Source organism: Schistocerca piceifrons, chromosome 1 (assembly GCF_021461385.2).
Source record: "Schistocerca piceifrons isolate TAMUIC-IGC-003096 chromosome 1, iqSchPice1.1, whole genome shotgun sequence".
In the NCBI taxonomy this organism is placed as follows: domain Eukaryota; kingdom Metazoa; phylum Arthropoda; class Insecta; order Orthoptera; family Acrididae; genus Schistocerca; species Schistocerca piceifrons.
The window spans coordinates 161,234,563-161,252,078 of record NC_060138.1 but is presented as its reverse complement, the minus strand read 5'-3'; the positions used below and the strand labels follow the sequence as shown (position 1 = coordinate 161,252,078).

General features: G+C 36.9%; 1 protein-coding gene across 2 annotated transcripts in view; it reads right to left on the bottom strand.

Annotated features, from left to right (window-relative positions):
* Positions 1-17,516, bottom strand: part of LOC124713847 (cohesin subunit SA-1) — a 148,502-nt gene that overhangs the window by 26,995 nt on the left and 103,991 nt on the right. The window contains exons 17-19 of one of the 2 annotated variants that reach the window (XM_047242977.1): positions 13,901-13,930; positions 13,106-13,239; positions 6,800-6,970 (exon numbers count right to left, since the gene is read on the bottom strand). In XM_047242977.1, the coding sequence (XP_047098933.1) occupies positions 6,800-6,970; positions 13,106-13,239; positions 13,901-13,930 (335 nt within the window). The remainder of the gene's footprint in view (positions 1-6,799; positions 6,971-13,105; positions 13,240-13,900; positions 13,931-17,516) is intronic. The other variant, XM_047242978.1, reaches the window with a different exon arrangement.

The window sequence follows — 17,516 nt, the reverse complement described above, 5'->3', positions numbered from 1 at the left end:
GCAGAGAATTGCAGGGTGAGCTATAATTCTAAAACTACTGATCAGTGATGCAAATGCTCATAAAAGGAAAATGTGGTGCCAGAGCCATAACACCTGGACTAGGGAGCAATGGAAGTCATGTGGTCCAATGAGACTTGTTGCACACTGTTACCCACTTCAGGCTGAGTTCACATTCCACAGTGAAATGTTGCATGGGTTCGATGACAAGTTGGGCAGTCATATCATAGAATTCCACGGGCTCCATGGCTGCACTGCAAGGTCACATTACTGCCAAGGTTTATGCGACCATTTTGGCTGATCAAGTCCATCCTATGGTACACTATCTGTTCACCAACGGTGACGCTGTGTTCCAAGACGACATGGCATCTGCTCCCACCGTCCAGGACTGGTTTTGTGAGCATGTGGATGAATTGTCACATCCCCTCTGGCCTCCACAGCTAACAGATGTCAATATTATTGAGCCTTTAGTGTCTGCTTAGCAGAGATTGGGGCATCATCGCTATCCTCCTGTATCATCATTACCTGAAGTTGCCACTGTTTTGCAGGAAGAATGATATAATAATCCCCTGAAAACCCTACAGGACCTGGATTTATCCATTCTGAGACAACTGGAAGCTGTTTCAAATGCCAACGGTTTTCTTACAACATATTAGGCATGGAAATGTGTTGTGTTTTTGGTATTTCCATATTTTTGTGAATCCCCTGTAGGAAGTAGATGCTTCATTAACCGAATCATTTACTACCATGGGTCACAAATCCATACCAAGTGGTCCAGCAGTGGGTGCTTGACCTTCTCATAAAAAATTTTATGTTTGCTGGGTGAATTACCCAATGTTAAGTAGCCACAAATTTTTTTTTTTAATTTATTGTTTATTATTTTAAAATGGCAGCCATACTTGTTCCTGGCTGCATGCATTTTTTCGTATTTGCAAGCATCTACATTTTTTACAATTATTCAGTAGTGGATTGTCCCATAAAATGCATTTAGTTCAACACATTCTGGGCTACAAATTAACATCATTATCACTTAGCTGAATGTATTCTTTAATATATTTTTAATAGTTCAAAGTTATCAGCCACAAATTAAAAAAACTCAATTTTTGAACAGTGGTTTTTCAAAGAAAGATTAATTTCTCAGCTTTAATAATTTTTCTGCTATTCACTGTATAGTATAGTTACTTTTTATACAGTATCAATGGCTGTTATTGTCATCGCCATAATACTTAATTGATTGTGTTTTCCTCTACCAAATTAGATGCACTTTTCCTTTGCAATGCTGGTAAAAATCCCTGTCCTTTTACTAATTGCCTTCATAACTTAACAAGACGTTCTGACACAACAAATTCATCACTAACTTTTGCTCAATTCCAAGAATTCGGCAGTAAACTGATAATCTTAATTTTATCCTCTTTGTTTTAAGTACTGCATTTAGTTTTTAGTTTTTCTATCAAATCATCATATTCAGTTGGTGAAGTTTTAGAACTTAAATCTGTTTTAGTACAAATTATAATTTGAAATTAAACTTCCAAATTCTTTTCGACTGTAGCTGCCACTTTATCAATTTTTGTATCCAAGGCACTTGGTCTTTTATCTTTCCTAATTTTACTAGCAGGCAATATACCCACGATTTCACAAACTGTATCTATGAAGGTGAGTCAAATGAAAACTTTGAATTTGTAATAACAAATCGAAATTTCGTGCCGTTATGCATTAAGTTGGAAAACGTGCTACAAACAGCGTGCAGAATGGCCTGTAGGTGGCAGCATAGTGCAGATGCACACATACCATTGCAGTATCAGTATAAAGATGGCTGCCCCACTTGCAACTTGCACCAGGGAAGAACAGCATTCTGTTAGTCGGTTTTTGCGTAGTGAAGGTGTGAAATCCATCGACAAATGAAGGTTCAGTACGGTGATGCATGTTTGTCACAGCAGCAAGTCTAAGAATGGAGTAGGAAGTTCGCAAATGGTGTGACTTCAATGGAAGATGCTCCTCATCCAGGTCAGGCACAACGAGTTGTGACTCCACTGAACATTGCAAGAGTTGAAGCCATAGTGAAGGAAAACCATCAAGTGACACTGAATGACACTGTAGAATGTTTACAGATTAGCCATAGGTCAGCACACCACATTGTGCATGATGTGCTCCAGTTTCACAAAGTGTCTGCAAGATGGGTACCACGGCAGCTGACTCCTGAAATGAGAGAACAATGTGCTGATGCTTGTGACGAACTTCTTCGGCACTTTGGACGAGAAGGTGATGGCTCCCTTGCAAGAATCGTTACTGGGGACGAAACCTGGGTTCACTTCCATCAACCGGAAACGAAGAGAGCAATCAAGGAATGGTGCCATTCCTCATCACCAAAACCAAAGAAGTTTTGAACAGAACAATCAGCAGGGAAGGTTATGCTGACACTCTTTTGGGACGAAAAAAGCATCATTATGGAGCATTACATGCCTAGAGGGAACACTGTCACCATTGCATCATACACAAATCTCCTAAAAAGTCATCTGCGGCCTGCAATCAAATCAAAGCGATGTGGATTGCTGTCAGCAGGAGTCATTTTGCAACATGACAATGCAAGGCCCCACACTGCCCGTACAAGAGCTGCAACAATCACAGACCTGAATTTTGAGTGTCTTCCTCATCCTCCTTACTCACCAGACCTTGCACCAAGTGATTTCCATATGTTTGGACCACTCAAAGACGCAATGGAAGGAAAGAAGTTCCACTCTGATGATGAGGTACGCCACATGGTGCACGAGTGGTTGTGCGGACTACCAAAAGAATTTTTTTTTCTAAAGGAATTTATGTACTTTGTAAGCTCTGGAGGACTTGCATTGAGCGTGGGGGAGATTATGTTGAAAAGTGATAAAGCTTTGTGTCACTTCTGCACAATAAATAATATTTAAAAAAATATTTAAGGTTTTCATTTGACTCACCCTCGTACTTTTTTAGTGGTTGCCAATAAGTCACAAAATTCTTTATCTGAGGTTTCACTATGCTTTCTCTTCTGAACTGCAAATATCTTAGAATAACATGTTGGACACAATGATTTTTCTGGTATGAGATTGACAAAAGGGCTTTTATTTTTAGAGTAATGATCAAATGAGACCTTTTGTTATAGGTTTCTTATGTTTCTTAAAAGGGTCCACGCAAGACTGACCAAAAAGGTGATGAAATTTTTTAAAGTATTTCATTTCATAATACTCACACGCTGATTTGACCTCTGGGCCTGCTAGTAAGTGAAACAACGCTTTTTCTTCTTCACAGTAATCTTCGATTAAAGTAATGTCTTTAGGATGCACTCCATACACACTTTTATGACATGTTTCATTAATATTAACATCAACAGAACACTGAGACACCATTTTTCAACTGCACAATCCAAGAACTTCTAGCTAAATGACCAGACTATGGAAATGAAAATTTGTATGATGCTGTAATAAAATATTAAATTAAAACTGTACTAATAATACAAAGTTAAATCTGTTTTATTTTCAATATCAAATTGTAAAAAGATTTCATTCTCATACTCACATTTAAGATAAGTAAATAACTTTTGATTTAAACAAGGAATTGTACTACTGTTATTAAGGCACAGTCAAGACTATTACCGATATTTGCACTGTAACTTAGTTCTTGAAGGGTAATTTTAACTTACCCCTAACAAAATTGCAATGTGCTTGCTTGAGAGACAATGTAAATTGTCTTAACATTGCTGGCATCAACAAGGAGCAAAATTTAAGTACTGTGAAACTTTGATTTTAAGTTCTCAAATTTTATGTTTTTTGTGATTCTACACCATGAATTTGTAGACCCTCTGAAAACCCCATACGATCAATGGTAAAAATTCCCTAATTTTGTGTTTCTTCCTAGAAAGGTTTGCTCGATTCTATGTTCTTATTTGATGTCTCGCTTGACTTCATCCCATTTTCTTCCTATTGACATTTGATGAGACTGAATGAGTTGTAAGTAGCACCAAAGACAGATGGCTTAGACTGTGGGTGGTGGCAGAATTAAGGGAATATTTTAGGCCACTGCATAGAAGGGAGATGTGAAAGAGAAAATGCTTACGTAATCCACACTCGGCATGGCCAACACAACTTACAACATTTAGCTTCACTGTGTAACGATGGGTCGAGTATGTTTCACACTACTTTTTGCAGGAACTGACACCATCATGACTTGTCGGCACCATGAAGATGACCAGGAACGAGGCAATCAATTTGTCGATCACTGTAGTGCCAAGCTGATGTTTATGGATGTGTTAGTGACAGGAGAATCTCAGCTGTAGTAAGAACTCTTTAGAGGAATATGTTTGTGGTTGCACAATGTGCGAAATATTTGTGACAAGGGATAATTTGAATGTTATCGCCCATTGTTTCACTTGCAGCAACTGAAGCTGTCCTTTTAGGTTCCTGCCAAAACACACACTCAGAAATCATCACACATTTGGAAATAAATGGACAAACATTTATTTCATTGTTCGATCTCTCATCAGACGGAAATGTTTACTACCAACGAATAATGCAGAACATATTGTATTACAATCAAAACAGAATTCCAGAACATGATAGCAATTCTAAGTTGAAAAAATATTTGCGCACAGCAAGTTGCGAACCCATAACGTTGAACTCAGCTAACCAAAACATCATCCATTATGCTACAGCTTACTCATGTGAATTTTGTATTTGAATGGTATGTGTGAAGTTTTTGTGATATACTTTCAATGCACCGATGCTTTGATATGACATACTACACATATGTCACACATCACGAAGGAAATGAACAATCTAAATGCACACAGTTCGCACAGGGGTCATTCACAAGTGCTCACAAAAGTCGATAGTCGAAAGCCCGCAAGTGAGGCCATCACTGCAAAAGGTAGTGTGAAGCCACGGCCACATAGCCACTGGAAACATGTTTCTGTTTCCAACTCTGTTTCTTGTCTCTGTTTCTGTTCACACTGGCAGTAAACATTCCTCAGAGTATTCGCATCGTCTGCAACACTGTTTGTTGTACTGTTTTCATATTGTTTGCCACAGTATGTGTAGAGATGAGGAAACTGTAATATGTGCTGCTGCATTGCTAATAGACAGATTCACACCAACAAAATGAAAGACGTCCTTTTTTTTTTTTATTAATTTAGCATGACTTGTTACCTGAAGTCGATAAACATGTCTCAGTGTTTCGTTGTTTTACAGAATAAGTTTGCACTTACCAAAGAATTCTGAAACTGGTTTTAAAACTATGATATTATTTTGATGGAGAGTTTGTATAGTAGTTGTAGTGGTTGAGAAAATCGGATTAGTAGTTGTATGAAATCTATTTGTTGGTTTGCATTCAATCATCGTCTATGGTGAGAAAAAAACATACTATAGAAAAACTGATGGGAAAAAGTTGCTACATATGGGAACTGCATATGGAAAACAGCTACAGTTTCCGTAAGTTCACTTGGATATTTTTTAATGATTTTGAACTTTTAAAAAATATGGTATCATAATTTCTTTAAAAATTGCAGGAAATCAGTTATAACAATACATGTCAATGGAAGATTCATTCCAGAGCCCTGAATATTTATTTCACGTTCCAAAGAAGGCTACGATATACAACCGTATTTTCTTTTCTATGCAGCATTTGTCAGTATTCTACCAAATGCAGCAGTATTCCACAAGCTGCCATCAGCCTGGTACAACAATAACAAATCGACAGTCTGCTGCCTCATCCACTGCAATCCCCCTCCCCCCCCCCCCAATTCTGTGCGGTTTTTAAGCATGGATCACACAGAAACGTAAAATAGGGGTTTCACTGTAATCTAATAAATAAATAAAAACTGACTTGACCAAGACAGTTTCTTACATAACTTAATGTACTAACTGTACAAAATATGTTTAAGTTACGCAAGAAGAGAATGCTAGCTTTTTTACAAGCTGTTCTGGAATCCTAAGGGGCATTTGTACATTCTTATACCCTTATTTAACAATGCAAGCTCTTCGAGTTCCATAAGTTTTGAAAACAAAAAAAAGTGTTTTCTCCAGCACCATCAAAAACAGCTTCGTAACTCTGTGATCAGTTGTCCTATTATCCTCCTCTGCCAACAGTGTCATTTGGATCCTATACGGAAGGCAGCACATCGCTCTGCCAGCCATTACCAGCTTTCAGAAACTTGGGAACCACTACTACTTAACTCCTTTAACTCAATTGAGTTAAAGCTGAGTGGGTCCCGTTCCCATCCTCCCACCAGAGAAAAATCTCTGATGGGACAAATCAAACACAGGTACTCTGCACAACAGTTTGACATGTTGACCTGTCATTGTCAGCTGTCCATCATATTTATCAATTTGTATAGAGCCACTTGTTTGAATACTACACAAGTACCAACTTTTGCCTCACACAAGTGAAGGCCAAGAGGGTGACTGAAATGATCCGAACAATCTAAGGACAACATTAGCAACCTACTTATAAAAAGACGACACGTGACTGGTCAAGCAGAAACACATTAACAATACAGTCTGATTATGAAAACTCATTGCAGAGTGACTAATGAACTGAATATATATACAACTTCTGCTTCCTTCTTCCCATGCACGGTTTATCTCAAATAATCCTTTTTGTCCTACATTCATTACACACTGATTAAATGTCATGTCAGCAGCCCTCTCACATATATGCTTGTAAATTTCTTTGTCTTGTCATAAATGTTCATCTTTTGAAAGGCAAAAGAACCAGGGAAAACTTCACATACACTATCAAACACACTAATACAAAATTCTGACTTTTTTTTGCCTATGGTTACCTTCAAACTTATGAAATCTTCAATTTGTCTATTAATCCGACTCCCATCTCTCTGGAGATCACGGAAGAGCATTGTGAGACTGAGGGCCATGGTCCGAGCACAATTGGTCTTGTTGATTTCACGAGCCTTTCCTAAGGTAGCCTTGATGATATCTCCATAATCATTGTAGTACTGAAAAAATAAACAAAAAAATAGTTCAGCTATAACACATCCACTTCTGCTTAATTAACAAGACCAAATTGATGACTGTTTCTTCAAAACTTGATTTCTGCAAAATTGTCATTTTTCTGGAAATGCAAAAAACTCTTTAGGGATTTTTATATGGATGAAACTTTTGCAAACTTCACATGTAATGCATTAATTTGAAAACAGTTATTGACACATCCATAAATCAAAATAACAATCTGCATACACACATTTAAAAAAGACCATGAAAATATCATGTATTTCAAAATATACTTTCTGCACAACATATTGATGTACAACTTTATTTTGTATCATCCACTTACCAAGAAAACACAATAAACAAGTATATTACAAATAACTTCTTAAGTAATACTGATGTGGAATGCAGTAATTAAATTGAGGCAAACATTTCAATATTTTAAGTAAAGCCAACCGATATGTTTATAGTTGAGTGTCTCAAAATTGTTTCCCCAGCATCTACTTTTTCCGCCACACCACTTATATCTGCACTATCCCCTGCAATATTGTTTTGTAGAGCTCCCTGGCATGTTTGTATATGTTTGTCCATTTATTATGAGTATGTGTTATGTGTAATCAAATGCCAAATCCTATATCACATGTGTGATCTATTGGATGCTAAATAAATAAATAATCAGGTATTTCAATGAACCTCATCGCCTCTGCATATTTTGACCTTTCTTTCCTGACCAGAGACATTGTTTCCATTTTTTTTGGGTTGCATCCATGGCTCTGGAGTTCTTTTGGTCTTTCGTGAGAACCTCTGCTACAGCTGATTGCCCACAATATCTACCAGAAAACTGAACCTTGACAATGCTTTTAGTTGTGACTAACTTGGGTTTTGGCAATGATGAAAGACAAATTAGACTTTAAAATACCACTTTACTTCCATTTGAGATTATACACATTCCAGTCATTTTGCAATACTTTGACTTTTCCAGGAATTTTGATGAAACTGCCATTAAAATACTGTTGTTATTTTGTGAAATGTGTGAGCTGGGGAAGTCTTAGAACCCTATTTTGAACTTCTTCCCTTTGGAGATTATTTTCTAGGTGGCTTCACCCCTGAGAAGACTTCATTAGCCCCATGAGCTGCTTGTGTCTCTGGCCATGTGTGAAATTTTATTTTTGTCTTATGTAATGGCATTCCATTGGTCATGACACATGATACATACATTGTTTGTACTTTAAGAACGAACACTCATACTTCCTTCCATGGCTCTCTCTTGGCAAAACTGAATGTGCATTTTATTTAAGACCTGATGGGAGATATGCCCTTGTAAACTTCTTACAACTGTAATGACTTTGCCTGCACTTCCATATCTCTATGTGATATGTAATAAAACAACAGAAACTCTAGGTGGGGATATCAATAATATTAGGAAAAGGATAGTTTGCAACTCACCATAAAGATAACCTACAGAGTTGCAGACAGGTACAACTTAAAAGACTGTTACACATTATAGCTTTCGGACAAAGCCGCTTCAGCAGAGAACATGCACAGACACGCGCATGTGCAGGTATGCCTCATGCACACATGATTGCAACAACTGGAACTGTAGCAGTCATGTGGCCATGAGGTATGCCTCCTTATATATATATATATATATATATGTGTGTGTGTGTGTGTGTGTGTGTGTGTGTGTGTGTGTGTGTTTTTCTTTGCTGAAGAAGGCTTTGGCCAAAAGCTATAAGTAACAGACTTTTCGTTGCACTTGTCTGCAACTCAACAGGTCATCTTCACAGAGTAGCACTCTATCCTTTTCCTAATATTGTGATACATATCTTTGCAACCTAATAATAATACAAATGAACAGAGAGCAAATGCCATGAGGCAGCAATTCTAACAATGATGAATATTGAAAATGGTATCATTAAAATTTTGATACAGTATAACCCCACTTTTACATTCCTGAAATTAACATTTTCCAGACATTAATGACATTTTTTATTCCTACCATTACTTTTCCTAGGTTCACAATGTTAATTCGCTTCTGATTTTGTGTTAACTTATTGATAATTTTCCTGAGATTTACACTTTATGAAACAATGTTTGTGGAGAAAAAAACTTAACTGACACAAAACGATGCTGGAGCGATGTTGGCCTTCAAGAAGCATTCCCAAACATTATAGGGTTAAGTTTGTTGACACCAGGGCACTCTAATCAACAGATCTGCATCAGTAAGACTTGGAACAATTCATACTTTATCTTCTGCCACTGCCAAGGTCTATTCAGTATGGTGATGGGAGTGACAAGGTTCATTTGAACAAAGACTCCTACACATGCACCAATTTATCAGCCGACCAACTGACATGTTTCATGGTAGCCTACACAGATACCAACCGACAGCACTCAGCACTGCCCTATTATTGTGATTTATCTGTTTCATGGTAGCCTACACAGATACCAACCGACAGCACTCAGCACTGCCCTATTATTGTGATTTATCTTTAAGTTAATTTTGTTTATGTTGTACAAGATCCTGCTTGGTTTTACACAGAAACAAGACCAGTTGTTTGCCTTGGCTGTTTTAAAGGTAAGAAAGCATAGAAAGCTGCGGGCACATAAGGGGAAAGAAATTCACCCACATTCTGTTACTTCAACAGCTGGGATACAATAATTATCGTAATTATCTAAGAATGGATGAACCACGCATTTCGGAGCTGCTGACTTCTGAACATCAAACCATTCTTAACAAAATAGAATACAGTCATGAAAGAGGCTGTAAGCTGCAAGGAGATGCTGTTAGCTACATTATGATTTTTGGCCATTCACAGGCATTAACAGGACACCTAATTCAGTGCTGTTGTATCCCCACAATTATTAACTAAAATGATTCCTGGAACCTGCAAAGTGATTTTTAGTTGCCTGAGGAAATAAACCATGGTAAACCAAAATAAATAAAACAAAAGATGTTCCTGTAAAAGTCACTAATTTACCTGTAAATGTTATTTATTTATTTATATAGGTAGCATAAAGGATGATCTTTCAGCTAAAGAAAAAGACTAGACAGTCATGACGCACATTAAGTAATACATTCAAGAAATACATAAGAAATGAAGCATTTAGCAATTGTTATAACTGTATACAAAAATCCCACACTTCGTTTCCACAGCATGAGGCTTGGCTATAGGCCGGACATTTTTAACACTTATAACAACGAAATAAGTGTATTTTCTGAATAAATGTCCATCGAAGATCAATGTATCTGTTTTTAGATTTCCTTTTCAATGAATATCAGAAATAAAATCTAAAACTAGAAATACAGAAGGTTGACAGACTTTTATTCTCTTTATGTGTCACATGAAACCATTATGGATTTGTTAAAAGAATGAAAAAAGTCCTCCTTTACTGGCATGTCTACTGCTATACTCCTCACTGACAAGTCCCACAAACATCTAGTCTTTAAATTTCTCCAGAAACTATGTCTCTGAATTTTTATCCACTTCACATCTCAAATTAGAACAGCATTTAATCCCATATATAGTGAAGAGAGAACAACTTATCAAGCGCTTGGTACGACAGTGCAACACATAGTACAAAGAAAGTTCATCGATCGGTCAGTCAAAACATCTACACACATCAAATCTGTCGGTTAATTGGTGCTTGTGTGTGTGGTTTTCTGAAGGAGACACAAAACCTTATAATTTCACAAGGATGACTACAGTGCAACACACACAGAACAGCACATATGCAAACATCACACAAAATACGTACATAAATATTTGCATTTGACAATGAGAATAAATTCTCGAAAAGCGTGGTGCTAAGCACGAAAAAATATGTCACTAGTGCTTTGTTTCATTCTGAAATAATGAGTGACACAACTGCAGGCTTTCCAAAAGACATCAATAATGTTTTATGAAAGTAAATCAAACTTTTCCACTTCCTGGACAGTTACCAGATCTCGTTATGTCGGAGGATAAGGATTGTACAAATTTTAAACAGCCTTTACAGATAATAAACAAGTCCCTGACAAGTATTTCGATGCCTATTACATACATATAAAATGTAAACTACAAAAATGCAAGGGGGATCATATACATAGCTTTTACCGCTTAAAAAGTTATTTACCAGATTTTACATTATTTTTTGATGTACCTTGAAAAGTGTAAAAGCAGGGTTTCACTGTACATCAGTTTCACGGCAGAAAGCTAGTTTTGGAATAACGTGAGGGCATTTGGTAACTTCTAGCCATGGCAGTAATTGAGATTTGAAGCACAACTCTTTTTCTCAATAAGAAAGGTGGCTATCTCAAATACTAAACATCACAAAAAATTCATTTTTGCCATTTTTGCAGAGAGCTGGTTTTGCAAAAATAGTCCTCAATTAGTTTTGTGTGTGTTTGTCCTAATAACGTTGGATGACACAAAAAATAGATGATATTGACTGTTCTTCTAATAATTTCCGGGTATGCAGCCGGATCCCGTCGACATTCTGCCACGATATTTCGGCCCAGAGACGTCCGGCCATCATCAGGTGAGTACACAACTACTGAAGAGCCCAGGTGCAGTCGCGGTATTTATGCCGAATCTCGCGCATGTGAAATGTACTGGCATCCTACAGCGCATGCGTCAGGTGTTGACATGCGCAGCATAGCCGAGTTGTACGTGCTGCCCTCGGTGGTGGAAATAAAGGTTCATCTAGTCATTGAGTATCGAATGACACTGTCGATTCCGCTGTGATTGTATAATTTTAATAACAGGATTCCAATTTTTATCCAGCTGAAAGCCGTTGTCACGATTTATAAGATTATTGGCAAGACGTATTTCCACTGATTCCTTGATTACGGAATCCCAAAAACCGGAAACCGGGGATAAAATTTTTGTTACATTGTATTCCATTGAATGTCCCAAAGAAATACAGTGCTCTGCTACTGCCGATTTTGACGGTTGCCGCAGACGGGTGTATCTTTCATGTTCTATACATCGTTCATGGACAGTTCTTGTCGTCTGGCCAATATATGCAGCGCCACATTCACAGGGAATTTTGTAGACGCCTGCCTTCTTCAGTTGTAAATCGTCTTTAACGGATCCAACCAGGGCCCGGTTCTTTGCTGGTGGACGGAAGATAACCTTGATATTGACTGTTGTTCCTATCACCACAATCTACCAATGGATAAAAATTTACAAAATAAAATTTGCAAAGTTAGGTAAGACCATACCACATCATTCTTCTGAACACGAATATTTAACGCATTGACAAAATCAAATATGATTGTCTTTATAAGTAAATAATGAATATAACCCCAATACAAACCCCACCATACTCACTGTATTGCACAAAATAAATATGCTGTTGTTGAAAATCACCATCTACTTGTGCAGTTATCCAAACCTGAAACCTCCTACCTCAACAAGAAAGAAGCTGCATTGCTTGCATATAGCTGATACTAAAACTTTGAGGAATAGAAATATACTATTTATTTACTGAATGTTTTACTTTTGAGACAAGCAAAAGCCTGATAAACTGGATGTGTGATACAGTACTCAAGTTCTGAATGGCACCAAAACTGTGTGTACCACAGTCTGAAGAGTGTCGGCACAGACATTTAAACTGACGGTAATGCTGATAACAGTTTGTTTCAAGAAATATGGGGCTGAAGGTGTGCAGTATGAGAACTTACAAGAGGGATACCTAGTGGAAAGAAATTTAGAAGTGACTGGAGAGACAGAAAAATAAGAACAAATACTACATAATGAGGCACAGACAGATGCATTTGATGTAGATCAGCTAGTTGAAAGGTGTAACACAGTTGGAATAAATTGTAGAAAAGTAAAAGGGAAGTCTTAGTAAAAAGAGGAAGGGGAGGGCAGGTGAGGGAGGTGCAGGACTGTGAATAAAAGAAAAGACTTACACTACAACAGTAAGATGTCAACTTGCAGCATTAAGTTCAGTCATATGTTGAAAGAAACTTTTGTATAAAATCCATAAACATTTAGTGCCCCATGCTGTATTCCATAATGTAAGAACCTTAAGCATCATTTAAAAATTGTTTTCCATTTAGCAACCAGCTAATAGAAGCCAAAAAAGCACATCTCGATGACAGTATTTGCAACTACAAATTGATTTATCTCCTGAATTAACAAACTATTTCTTACCTTGACATAATGTTTGAATACATCAGCAGCAACTTTTGTGGGCATTATATTATATACTATAAGCTTGCAGAATGACGCAAGAAAATTTCGTCTTTTGTGGAGTTCTTCAATTTTTAGGTGTTCATCATGCTCATCTGTGGAAGCAGATAAAGTGTTACATTAGCAGAGTGATTTTGAGGGATGCATAACAATATGTACAGTGAAACCTCGATCACACTCAATTTCAAACTGGGAGGAGAGACCGGGACTGGAGAAACTATCTTCTACAGTAACACCTCTTTCAATTATTAGTACTGAAACTTACTTTGTATGAAGTTAACTCTGCACAAATTAAAAGTTAGCATGCAAATAATCAAGCAATAATACAAGTCTGAGCTCACAACTTTAACTATTCAGTAACTTTTATCTAATTTTATTCCAAAATGAGGGACCTTCTGAAATGTCTTTCTCTCTGTTCACTTAAGAAGATAAATGATTGAAGAAGAAGGCTTGGGAGGAACAACCGATAATTCAAAAAGAACCAAAATAAAACAAAAGCTACTGAGAAATTCCAGTATCTGGGAGTCCTCACATACGCATACAAGCACGATCATACAATTTATGTGTTAGTTTGGATACTAAAATTTTTGGCTGTGTGTTGTCAAATACTTTACTGTATTCAGATAAAAAAAAGTTGATTCTGACAACTGTCAAACAAAATTACAGACCTCACTGACTGCCTACCAAGCCTTCATACAAGCCCATATTCCGGACTAATATGTAGCACAATTGAAAATATTTACGAAGTTAACATACCTTGGGGCTCAGTTGGGATCCCTACGCTTCCTGCAAACAAAGAGAAAGAAACGAATGTTTCAGCCTGAAGATGGCATCACAAGGCTTTAGAGCAATGGCCTTGCTTTCTCACATGTTTCAGACAGAGTGGTCTATTCACAACAGCCCCATCCATCACAACCCATAGTTTCTTAGTTAAAGTTATATATAACAAAATCATATGCTTTAAATTTCAATATTATCTGCAGCATTTAGCATGTTTTTAATTGCCATAAGATAATGTACATTTTTTAAATCTCAACTGAAGATGTGAAAGTGCAGGACCAGTGGCTGATTATAAACTATATTACAATACTACTAATTGCTTTCTAATTTTACAATGACAATTTACAATAAAAAATGGTGACTTAATGAGACTAAAATGAGCATGATATTAGAACTTACTGGTCAAACAGTTCCTCAATGTCTATCCATTATTAGAAAAAGTTCTCTCTAAAACTATACAGAATAGTTTCACAATTTTCACATCAAAGTAAACTACAATACACTATTCAAATGGTGATAAATTCATGGAATAAACAGAGTATTATAATGCTATACTAAAGCTACACACAATCAAAAATTGTAGACAGCATTAAGTGCAAGTACTTCAATGTGTATGACAGAAATTTGATGGAAGGGGGAAGAGAGGGATGGAACAGCATCATCATGGCCATAAAAATGGAAAGAAAAGCAACACTTATCTTCTTAAAAGAACTGTGTCGTGCATTAAGGAGACGTCGCTGGATTAAATAACGTAACTCAGGCTCTAGCAACAAATGAAACACTGAGGGGAGGGGGGACACTATTACATAATGAAATACAACAGAACTGATTTCCAAGAATAGCAACAACAATGGCATGCAATTACAGTTTATGCATGTTGAAGTCATATGGACAGTGACGGCATCCTAAGGATACAGGTATTGGTAATGGATCTTATTTCCTTCTGTCAATACATATTTCATACTATTTTCTGACTTGCTTAATGAATCCAAGGGTATAGCATTAAGAAGAAGAATTCGAGACATACTTCACTTTTGTCATCACAATACTGGCTGAAAGACGAATTTTCCAAGATATAACACTCTAAAGGGGGAAAAAAAGTCCAGATTGAATTCTACAAAGAATTGTCACAACCATACAATTTTTATCTGATTTACTCCCTATCTACATAACCTCATGAACCACTTCATGAAACCAATTGTGAATTCATACCCAGAAACATATAAATTTGTATTTACATCAATGAATTTACAGAATTTACTCCAAAATGATAACTACACTACTTACTAACCCATGGCTTTATTCCCACAAACATGGATTTTGTATTATTTAATTAATCATCCCTCCTAGGCTTAAGATAATTGATGATGACTGACCACAGCAAAAGGTGAATCACTGTTTTCAGTCATAAAAAGCCAACAATTTCACTTACAGATTTTTAGTGACCCGCATCATAAAAAAAATATACTTTACACAAAACATACAGAGTAGCATCACAGTTACAAGATCAGATCAAGGATTACACCACACCCACTTTTTCCACCTGCACCCACAATAAAAGTCTGAATTTGGGATAACACTGGAAATGTATACCCTCCTACTCAAAATGACTGTCACAGAAAGCTCTGCATTCATCTCATGAAATAGATTTTTGCTAACAACAGAATTTTTAATGCTGAACACCGATGACCACAACACTAGTATCTGTTCTTGAAAGTGAATTTACGATAGAAGTACGAAGGAAGATCAGGCTTTAACATCACATCAATGACAAGGTCAATACAGAAGAAGCACAAGCTTGGACTGGGAAAAAATGGAGAAGGAATTCAGCCACACCTGAGGAACCATCCTCGCTACAACCAAAGTGACTTAGAGAAATCACAGAAAATCTAAACCTGGATGGCCATAGAAGGTAGTGTATTATGACTGCACCAGCACCCTCAATTACGATAAAAGAAATCACTATTACTGTTACAGTAAGGACCATTTCTAACTGTGCTATGTGATAGAGCACTCTCTCATGGAAAATGTGTTGCACTGAAGTGGCACTTACATTACCACACCAGTCACTTCTCACTTCCATTAGTTTTCAGTTTCAGATTTTTCACAACAGGGACATGCCCATAAAACTACTGTGGTGTTCAGCCACTTATATTTTTGGCTGTAACACCAAAGCTACTAACAACTGCGAACTGTGTCAAAAATTTGTGGCCTACTCAGACAAATCTACTAAATATTTTGATTACAATATAAGAAAAGGAAACTTGCTACTCACCATATAGTGCAGATGCTGGGTCACAGAAAGCCACAACAGAAAGACAGACAAAGTTAGCTTTCTGCCAACAAGGCCTTTGTCAAAAGTAGATACACACACACACACACACACACACACACACACACACACACACACACACACAGCCACAGTCTCTGCAGCTAGAGCCAGACTGTGTATGCTGTCTACTTTTGACAAAGGCATTGTTGGCCGAAAGCTAACTTTCTGACAGTCTTTCTGTTGTGCCTTTCTGTGGCTCAGCATCTCCACTATATCGTGCGAAGCTACTATCATTTTCATTACATTGTTACACTCCATCCTGGATTTTCCATTGTCTGAAATATTTTGGTTGTCATTAGATACATTGAGCTATGGGCAAATGCTACCATAATCAAATTACATCAGTTTGTGAAGCACATACCCAGCACTGCCTGGCACTAGGACACAAATTAAATCTCTATACTTTCTACAAAGGTCATGTGTTCAAAAAGAGTTAAATTTAAATATATGAAGCATTCTGGATGCTACTGAACTAGCTTACTTTCACCCTGTTAGTTCTATGTTTTTTCTCTAGAATCCATGTCGAAACTGGCATGCAATTTTAATTAAATCTTATCTGAACTACTAGAAAGAGGAACTTGTTTATTTTAGTTTTATTTGTACAGAATACATTGGTCTATAGTCATACATGAAATGCACATTGATAAAAGTCATACTTGGAGAGGAAAGAAATATTAGCATGAGGCTTTCAGAACAAAAAAGTTCAAATGTCACACTATGCAAGATTAAACACTTACTTAAATTCATAGCGAGACATGCACTTCATCTTTGTTGTTTCTTAGTACACGCTCATGACTCTAGAATGAAACTACGTTATACATTTTAAAATCTCTGATCCATATTACTTTCTCACACCATCATCAAAAACCCAAATTTTTTTATGAAACTTCTTCCTTGACAACAGCACAATAAGGACTGACTCTATAAAAGAAACGTCATTGACTGGAGGTCAATTTTAACCTTAGTTCAGAAATAGAATTCTGCTTAGGGCTCCACTTTATTGCATAACATTTAACAAGGATTCACTGAACGAGGTTCAGTACTGTTCTAAATTAGCACAAAACGTTGCTATAATCTACTATTGACACGATTATCGCACTTCAAATGCAGGTATCAATCGTACATTGTAAATACACAGCAAACGAGAGGCATGGAAAGAAGCTACTGCTGGCTAATTCACACAATATACGGACAAATTCTTGGGAATATTTGGAAATGTGTTACGACACTATTAAGGGAAGAACCAAGAAAGCATTCACG